Source organism: Podarcis pityusensis (genome assembly GCF_964106645.2).
Source record: "Podarcis pityusensis genome assembly, chromosome: 14".
Lineage (NCBI taxonomy): Eukaryota > Metazoa > Chordata > Lepidosauria > Squamata > Lacertidae > Podarcis > Podarcis pityusensis.
Window position 1 is genome coordinate 45,423,434 of NC_138039.1, and position 10,243 is coordinate 45,433,676.

The 10,243-nt window shown below is 46.8% G+C and overlaps 1 protein-coding gene across 1 annotated transcript in view; it reads left to right on the forward strand.

Moving 5' to 3' along the window:
- The window catches only part of INSYN1 (inhibitory synaptic factor 1), a 126,217-nt gene extending 123,536 nt beyond the window's left edge, over positions 1-2,681 (forward strand). The window contains exon 3 of the mRNA XM_080980539.1: positions 461-2,681. Within this exon, the coding sequence (XP_080836665.1) occupies positions 461-1,129 (669 nt within the window). The 3' untranslated portion in view covers positions 1,130-2,681. The remainder of the gene's footprint in view (positions 1-460) is intronic.
- Positions 2,682-10,243: the final 7,562 nt, after the last annotated feature.

Sequence of the window (10,243 nt, forward strand, 5' to 3'; positions counted from 1 at the left end):
TCGAATCCCCGCAACGGGGTGAGCTCCCATTGCTCAGTCCCTGCTCCTGCCAACCTAGCAGTTTGAAAGCACATCAAAGTGCAAGTAGATAAATAGGTACCACTCTGGTGGGAAGGTAAACGGCATTTCCGTGCGCTGCTCTGGTTCGCCAGAAGCGGCTTAGTCATGCTGGCCACATGACCCGGAAGCTGTATGCCGGCTCCCTCGGCCAAACAAGCGAGATGAGCACCGCAATCCCAGAGTTGTCCACGACTGGACCTAACCATCAGGGGTCCCTTTACCTTTGTTTAGTGCCCCTATAGCTGTGTACTTTTTGAACTTTCAATAAAGATGTTAACAAAAATAAAAAATAATAATCAGTCAATGGAATTAAGGCCTCGAAATGCTGAGGAAGCTGGCGGGAGTGACCCAATCTGCTGGCAGCCACTCCCTAACCCCTCTCCCTCTCTTTCTCCCCAAGGTGGTGAGCCAGATTGACAAGCTGACTTCGGACTTTGAGTTTGAGCTGGAGCCGGACGACTGGACCACAGCCACCGTGAGCAGCACATCCAGCAGCGAGAAGGGAGGTGGGATGTTTGACCTCGGGCACCTCGATTTCATGACCTCAGATATCCTCTCCGACAGCTGGGAGTTCTGCTCCTTCCTGGAAGCCTCCACCCCGTCCGATTCGGGCGATGGCTCAGAGCAGCAGCCAGGACGCCAGCCTGACTACCGGCTGATGAATGGCGGGGTGCTGACCCCCAATGGACCCCGGGTGGAGACCCCAGACTCTTCCAGCGAGGAGGCCTTCAGCTCTGCCCTGAGCCACAAAGCCCAGCACCAGAGGACACCTGGGACACGGGAACGAGTGCGGTTCAGTGACAAAGTCCTCTATCACGCCCTGTGTTGCGACGACGACGAGGAAGCAGACAATGTCCCACCTCCTGAGGACCCTCCCGAGGAGCTGAGCGAGACGACACTCAAGGCGGCGCCCGCCGTCAAAGCAACACTGCGGCGGTCGCCTCATCTGAGTAGCGCTCAGCAGCGGAAGCTGACGCGGAACAGCAGCACCCAAACGGTGTCGGACAAAAGCACTCAAACGGTGCTGCCCTATGTCTCGGGGAAACAGAAAGCGAAAAGCAAGAACTGAGCCCCAGCTGGGCAGGGTTTTGGGGAGAGGGGAAAGCTGCAGATATATATAAATCTCTCTATATATTTAAGTCAATAAATGATAATGATATGATTACAAAAAAAAAAATGGTGGCAGGATATCATCGTGAACTACCTAACCATTAATGTTGAGACTCAGGGATTATTTTGAAAAAAAAGATCTGTTTTATTTATTGAATGGCTTCCCTTTTTTTGCAGCTCAGTAAATGTGTGGTGCTTATACACAAATATCAAACACACACACACACACACACACACACACACACAAACCTCTTTTTAGGATGCAGGTGTTTTTTGGCTTTCTTGAAAGAGCTCTAAAAATACGCCCCAGAAGATCAGCCAAGTTTCTCTGAACAGAGTGATTGGCAAGCACTCTCTCCCAAAAGATCTTGGGAAACAAGTCTGATCTCAAGAGACTGGAGAAAGCTGGTGATGGGCAAGTGATATGGAAGGAATTTAGGCTCTTCGTTTTTATACAATGTGATGCCAAGACAAGCTGATGACTCTGTTGCTTTGACCTGCCTTGTGAATCCTCCAGCATCTGTTGATATTAAGGCTGCATACAAGCTGTACATTGAAGGCACATGGCTTTCTGCTAAGGATCTTGGGAACTGCAGTTTACCCCTCACATAGCTCAACAAACTACAATTCCCAGGATGATTTGGGGGAAGCTATTGATATAGATATTCAACAAAGTTTTACTCAGAGTAGAACCACTGAAATTAGGTCTACTCTGAGCAAAGTGCAGTTGCATACCATCTGTGCTTTTAATGTATGGCATGTGCACATCCTAAGACTCTCTCAGCTTACAGATTTGCAAGTTTCTTCCGCCATAAATGCTAAAGGAAGCCCTCTCAGACTCCACAGCCCACATTTTGGCTAGCTTGCTCCACTATCATCTTGGAAAGCCAGGAAGATAATGAGAAGGTGCATGCGATTTGTTCTTCTTTTTCATATTCCTCTCCCCATCCATTCCACCAAAGGGCTTGGCTTTCCTTTGCATTTTTAAATCTTTATTAACTTTTTGAATTTTACACTTCAATTTGAACATCTTCTGTTATACCATATATTCATTAAATTCCCTCCCTCCCCTTCCAAGGTTCATTTAACTTATCCACCATTCCTGCATATTTTGCTATATCCATCCGATTCTATTTCCCTATCTTACGTTACTTCAATATATATCATTCTGCAGAATTTAACTTTAATGCTGCCAACATTTCCAACTATACACAATTGTTTTCAAAATATTCGACAAAATTTTCCCACTCCTCTTTAAATAGCTTTCCTTTCCCCACATCCATTGCACATTTTATCTTCACACCAAGCCTGTGAGGTAGTTTAAGCTGAGGGGTTGCAACTGGCCCAAGGTCGCCCTGTGACCTTCACACTATTTTGCTGCAAGGTGCTCTCTGGGCAGGGCTGCCCTTGAAGACAACTCAGAAACTTCAGCTGGTCCAAAATGCAGTGGCCAGATTATTGGCTGTTAGCCAAGTTTTCATTTAAAGTTTGTACAGTGGTACCTCAGGATGCGAACAGGATCCGTTCCAGAGCCCCATTCGCATCCTGAAGCGAACACAACCCGATTCGCCACTTCCGTGCATGCGCGTGACATCATTTTGACCGTCTGTGCATGCGCGAGCGGCAAAACCCAGAAGTAAAGTGTTCCGTTACTTCCGGGTCGCTGCGGAGCGCAAGCCGAAAGCGCTCAACCTGAAGCGTATTCAACCCGAGGTATGATTGTATAACCCATTTTAAAAATGTTTGCCGATTCAATGTGCTCGCATTAGTATTTAAAGCCATAAACAACTTAAAGTCAGTGTGGTGCAGTGGTTAGAGTGTTGGACCAGGACCCAGGAGACTAAAGCCCAGGATCCCCAGTCAGCCATGAAGCTCACTGGGTGACTCTTGGGCCAGTCCTTGCCTCGCAACCTAGCCTACCTCACAGGGTTGTCGCAGGGGGGGAAATGAGGAGGAGAAGAACCCCGTACACCCAGTGCTTTTTTTCTGGGAGGATGCAAGAGTACGCACACCCCTAAACATTTTGTGAATCTTTGTACTTTTGTCCATTTACTGTATTTATTTTTCCCGATTTGAACTATAAAATGGTGGTTTTCTTGAGTACCCCTAAACATTTTTTTAAAAGAAAAAAAGCACTGCGTACATCACCTTGAGCTCCTTGGAGAAAAAGCTGGGATATCAATGTAATAAATAAAGACTGCCTCATTCCCTCCAGAGCTTCTCATGTGTAAAGATCAGTAGGTGGACCTCTGTTGGCGATTCCACTTCCCTCTGAAGTGCAGGGAATAGAGGCCTTTTTCTGAGGCATCCCCCAAATTGTGAAAATCCCTCCCCTCGGAGACGCACCTACAATCTTTGTCATACAGCTTTCACCATGTGCCAAATGTGCAAATCTTTACCCTGGCCTTTGACACCTGATAGATACTGATATAGGTATAGATGAATGTAAATTGAGAAGTTAATGCGCATAAGAAGCTGATATTGTAGACATTGCCCATTCCCAGGGCCGGCTCAAAATGTTTTGTCAGGAGTCAGAAAATGCAACCCCACATGCTGCTGCCTCCTTGTCCTCAGCCCACCCTCCTCCTCCTCCTCCTCCTCCTCCTCCACTACATGCTCACCACCCAACCACCCAGGGTGGCAGGGTAGGAGGCCAGACAAGAGCTGGCAGCAGTTAGTACACAGCAGTTGGCATGCTGCAGAGGAGGAGAAGGAGGAGGCAGTGAGCAGCATGCTTCTTGAAGGCCAGATGTGCCCCCCATCCCTCAGGCAACTGCCTCTCCTTGCCTCATTGGTGGGCCAACCCTGCCCACATTTCACTGAGAATGTGCACATTTTCCTGGTCAATATACGTCATCTCCAAAAGGCTTTGGGGAAATGCGCGTAGCTCAACTTCCTTTTGTACGTTCTCCTGAGATGCACATTCCCCAAGACGCAATGTCTGGAGAATGTCCAAAATGCAGTCAAACCCAGGTCTCTGCCATCACCCTAGCCTGAGTCTAATGATTCCATTGTGCTGATTCTATCTGCCCATCCACTAGGCACTGCACTTAGAAGGCTGGTGTTCCTGTCCAGAGTCCCTCTTCCAGCCCAGGCACTCACCCCATGCAGATCATTCCTATGCATTTGTGCCAGTCCTGTTATGGGACCATTCGTAAGGTTCCTCCTTGGGTGAAGGGCTGACCTCTTCCCCATCACATGGCTTAATGCACACTATGACCATATTTTGGGCAGCACTGAACAATAATCTCAGCATGGGCTGGAGCTTTCAGAAGAACAGTCATGGTCCCTAAAAGGTCAACTGATGGTGATTATGCTGCATTAAGAAAGGATCAGCCTCATAGAGTGCAGAATCGACGAGCGTCACATCACCCCCATGGCATAAACCCAATTATTGTAAGAAGCAAAGCCTTTGTTCCACTAATAAGCATTGAGCACTTTCCATCCCTTGTCCCAGGAGAAAGAAAGGACCATTGTATTTTTTGCAGTGGTTTGTGGTTTCGCCTCAAAAAGAAAATAAACACACAAAAATCTTCAGCCATCCAGTTGGGGGCCAGCTTGCATTTTCCTTCTATTTTTAATCCACAAACTGATTTTATTTTTTTAAAGTGGGTTAAATTTTTTTTGCTATCCCTAACAAATCGGGGAGAAGGGGAGAGAGAGAGGAAATGGAACCATTACAAACAAGAGAGTGAGGGAACACGTGAGAAAACTTCGCTTTTTTATTTAAAAAATAATGAAATAAAATCAAAATACAGCAATGTTTCTTGGCAGGCTTTGGTATGCAGGGATTGATTTGAGGCTGTGGGGAGTGATTCTGGGCTGTTAAACTAATTTTAAAGCACTAGAAGCTTACACAGACTGCTGCATCTCTCTTAATGCTAGAATTCAGGACCTTCCAGTGCAGCTGAATTTTGAAAAATTCGGGGCAGACTAAATAATGTAGCTCCTGCATTGCAGGAGGTTGGACTAGATGACCCGAAGGATATTTTCTAACTCTGCAATTCTATTATTCTACTTCTTCACACAGCACATAACTAAACTGTGGAACTCACTTCAGCAAGACTTAGGTCACAAGCTTGGATAGCTATAAAAGATTAGACAAATGACCAAAGCTATCAATGGAGTCACAAGTGAGCAGAATGCTGTGGGTGCTCAGGCTGACATCTGGTTGGTCACGATGAGAACAGGATACATTCCTAGATGTAGGGATTAGGAAAATTAATTGAGGACAAGGTTATCAATGGCTACTAGCCTTGATGGCTAAATGCCGAATTCCAGTTGTTATCCAGCAACAGCAAGAAAGGCCCATTGCTTTGGTCACTTGCTTGTTGTGAACATAACAGACCAGGGATGAGGAACATTTGGAGGTTCACAGGTTCCCCGTCTCTGTAATAGAGGCAGGATGCAGGAGCTGGTGGTTCTTCAGCTTGATCCATAAGGGTTTCTCTTCAGCCCTTCCATAATGACTCCTGTTTTGTGCTCGAGTGAGTGAGATGGAGAACAAGCATTTGGGTATATTGGCACCTTCCAGCAACAAACTACAGCCCACACTTTAGGCAGTTCCACACACATACAGAACAGGGTTCCTGATTATTCCATGATCGGGCCATTTGCACAATGGAAATTTGTGTTTCAGCTTCTCTTCCATCTCCTCTCTATCACGTGAGCAAATAAAGCTTGGGAGATGCCTTCAAAGCAATGAGATGACCAAGGCCAGGACTACAGAGCCACCCACCATTTTATGCTGGTCTATGACACGGGAGGCGCTGTGTGTTAAACCACAGAGCCTAGGACTTGCCGATCAGAAGGTCGGCGGTTCGAATCCCTGTGACAGGGTGAGCTCCCATTCCTTGGTCCCTGCTCCTGCTAACCTAGCAGTTCGAAAGCATGAAGTGCAAGTAGATAAATAGGTACCGCTCCAGCAGGAAGGTAAACAACGTTTCCGTGCGCTGCTCTGGTTCGCCAGAAGCAGCTTAGTCATGCTGGCCACATGACCAGGAAGCTGTACTCCGGCTCCTTCGGCCAGTAAAGCGAGATGAGCACCGCAACCCCAGAGTCGTCCGTGACTAGACCTAACGGTCAGGGGTCCCTTTACCTTTACTTTATGACTGTAATAAAGATTTGTATTGTATTGAGATCTTGAGACTACAGAGCCACAACCAAGAGCAGTGGCCATACATGTCCTCCTTCATCCTCTCTCCCCTATTATGTTTAGTACAGCAAAATGGGGGTAGACCCACCCACTTTGGACTCTAGCCTTGCCCACTGCTGACTTTGGCCCCACCTAGAGCTGACATGCAGCCATTCATCCTGAGCCCCCCTCGAGTCATCCTAAACTTTGGAGCGGGCAGAAGAGAGAACCCACTCATGTCCTCTCCTCATATAAAGGAGAGAGGCCCTCTCTCATGTCCTCTCTTGTAGACATGAGGGGAGGAGGGATGGTGGTGACAATTAATAATGGCTAACTCATCCTGAGCCGGCCCTACTATTAGACAAAGTGAAGGGGCGGGTCTGAAAACTCCCATTTTTTCTCTTTCTGACATTCCTTTCTCTCTTGTGTGCACATCCATCTTCTTCCCCACCAAACAGGCGATCAGGAGGTGGGGGGGGGGGGGAATCATGAACAGATCAGTCTTCCTACCTGAGCAATCAACTTGAAGACTGTTTTTGAAGATGGGCTCTGTACCCACCACCGAAGTGAGAGGGTGGATGGGGAAAGTTGGAAGGACAAAGGGAACTGATTTGAAAAGCAAGAACAGGAATGTGTGAGAATATGATGGAGAAAAGGGGAGAGCAGCAAAGAGATGAGAAAGACAGTCAGAAGACTGGGCAGGGAGAAGAAGCCAAGGAGTGGAATTAAGGACAAAAAATGAGAGGATGGAGATGAGAAAGAAGGACCAGCTTACCACCTGTAAGAGCTTTTTCACTGATCAATCAGCTGTGGGCATTTCCTGTGCAGAAGCTTTTGCAAATGACAGACATGTTCTGTCAGCAGGAACAATCTCAACTGAGACTGGTGTGAGGAACCTTTTCCTGCCTGAGACTTGCCTTCCCACATGGGCCACATTTTAGTGGGTGGGGCCAGGGGCAAAATTGGCCAGAGCAATGGTTGTAAATTAGACCATTGTACAATAGATCATGAAGCTGAGGCTCCAGTACTTTGGCCACCTCATGAGAAGAGAAGACTCCCTGGAAAAGACCCTGATGTTGGGAAAGGTTGAGGGCACAAGGAGAAGGGGACAACAGAGGATGAGATGGTTGAACAGTGTTCTCGAAGCTACTAACATGAGTTTGACCAAACTGCAGGAGGCAGTGGAAGACAGGAGTGCCTGGCATGCTCTGGTCCATGGGATCATGAAGAGTCGGACACGACTAAACGACTAAACAACAACAATAGAGTGGTCTACACACACACACACACACACACACACACACACACCTATCCTTCATTCAGGCAAGATCTCAAGGAAGATGCAAAGCAGGGTCAGTGAGGACTATGGCCTGGGGAGAAAGGGTATGGCTTCAGAAGAGTCCCACAAGACAGTCGGAGAGGACTACAGCAGAGGACATTTGGATCATAGGTCAGATATTTGATCCCCGTAAGGGACAGCTTCATATTCCTGCATTGCAAGGGATTGAATTAGATGATCCTCAGGGTCCTTCCAAACTCTTAGGTTCTTTGAAATATCTATGAGAGTCCCTACCCCTGCCTGAAATCTACACAAAGGCTCTGTGGATCTCCAAATCTCTGGTCTACATGCAGGGCAGCTGTGGAGTAAGCTGAGCTCTAGTTGCCTTTCTTGTGATGTTTTGCCTCCCATATTCTCTTCGGCATTTCTGTCTCAGAGGGAAGCAGCTCTCTGCAAACTCCCTTTTGTATTTTTACAAAGAAGACTGACGGCTTTTCCTTTATGGTTCCTTTCCAGCCTAGAACATTAATCACTCAGCCGCCCTTTGAACATTTTAAAACTGAATAAATCAGATAGTCTTCATCAAGGTTTGAATTCAAAGCCTTTAATATCAAACTGTATGCACATAAACATACACACACATCTCTTTCTTTTCTGACATTTCCACACTGTAAAAAGAATGAATATGTTCAGAGCACAGGAAAGTAAGGGGGGAAAGCCAAACTATTGCTCTTGTCTATCATTTCCATACTCCAAGCCTGGACCTTCCAGGATCAAATCAGAAGCTTGGGTGGCTTTTGTAATTCCAGGACTGTCCCTGAAAAGTCGCGACCCTTGGAGGGTATGTAATATGCAAGTGAATCCCTTCCACAAAATAGTGACAAGCTATGTTGTGATGCAGCTGGAATGCCTGCAACTGTATATGGCAGGGGCGGGGACCTACAACTCTCTAGATGTTGCTGGACTCCAGCTCACATCAGCCCCAGTTAGCATGGATGATGGTGAGTGACGATGGGAGCTGGAGTCCCCAATGTGAGCCTGTGCCACACTTGGGAAGCTGCACAAAGCACAGAGAAGGGAAGGCGTGCAAGGTGTGCAAACCAAGTGTGCCCTAGATTTCTCTTCACCCTCATTCTGGGCATAGCATTTGGGGATGTTTAGGGAGGCAGGAGAGGATATATTATTTTATGATATCCTTCCTAACATGTGTCAGCAAGTTCTATAACTTAGCAGAGTTGTTAAACAATCCCCCTTTTAAATTACCCAGCAGTTAGCTAGTTGCAGGCTCGTCTGAGCCTCACTATTTAGGATTCCTGGTAAAATCCCTTTTTATATCTCTCCTAAAAGAATAGACATGACCATCTGATTAAAGTTAACATAAAACTAGTTTACTTACAATCATCCAGTTTGCAATAAGATCCTTGAAGGCAGACTTAATTTACAGAACAACATATAACTATGTGAACTATCCCATAAGGGTAATAGTCTCAAATGACTGTGACTCAGCAGTCACTTCTCCTAACTCTTAAAGGTAAAGGGACCCCTGACCATTAGGTCCAGTCGTGGCCGACTCTGGGGTTGCGGCGCTCATCTCGCTTTATTGGCCGAGGGAGCCTGCGTACAGCTTCTGGGTCATGTGGCCAGCATGACTAAGCCGCTTCTGGCAAACCAGAGCAGCGCACGGAAATGGCGTTTACCTTCCCACCAGAGCGGTACCTATTTATCTACTTGCACTTTGACGTGTTTTCAAACTGCTAGGTTGGCAGGAACTGGGACCGAGCAACGGGAGCTCACCCTGTTGCAGGGATTCGAACCGCCAACCTTCTGATCAGCAAGTCCTAGGCTCTGTGGTTTCACCCACAGCGCCACCTGCGTCCCTCTCTCCTAACTCTTAGGAATACAGAAATGGAGAACAAGATGAGCAGAACATGGAGGCCGTGTGCTCCTCTGTCCAAGAACAGGCCACACCCACATTAAGTCACATGCACAGGAAGTCTGTCCCAGCTCGGGAGGAACCAGCAAGTTTTCTCCTGAGTGATACAAAGCATTCCCCAGCATGTGCATTGTAGGAATGTTGTATTTGCCTGCAGTACATTTTTATGTCCCGCATGGTACACTCTCATTTTGTATAGAGTGAAGTCTAGGTCAGTGGAGCATTCAAGTCTGAGGAAGGGAAGAAGAGCAGGCACGAGGCCTTTGCACAAGTTACAATATGAAAACCAAGCCAGAGATTTTTTTTCCCCATATGCGTATTTTCACTTCTTATGGTTGTTAAGTCTTTATCGCTACAAACCGCTTTGGTTTTTCAAGGCATAGTAGAATATAAATATCCCCCCCCCCAAAAAAAATGCTAAAGAAATAAATATGATGAAATGCCCCTGAGCATCTTCGAGCAAACTCAACCGAACCCAAGAAGAGATGGAGAGAAAAAGAGTCCTCTTATTCTCTGCACTTTGAGGAGGTCTGGAAGGAATCAAGTGAAGCAAAGCTGAGTTGACAAGCAGAGTCGGATGAGGAGGGGTTGAGGCTGCAGGTTCTTTCTTGTTTGTTTTTTCCCCCCTTACCCAGACTCCAAACAAACAACATGTCAAATAGCCATCTCTAGGCAGGCAGGCCTGTCAACGAAACAAATTGGTGGAGATAGATTCTTCCTTGCCCAG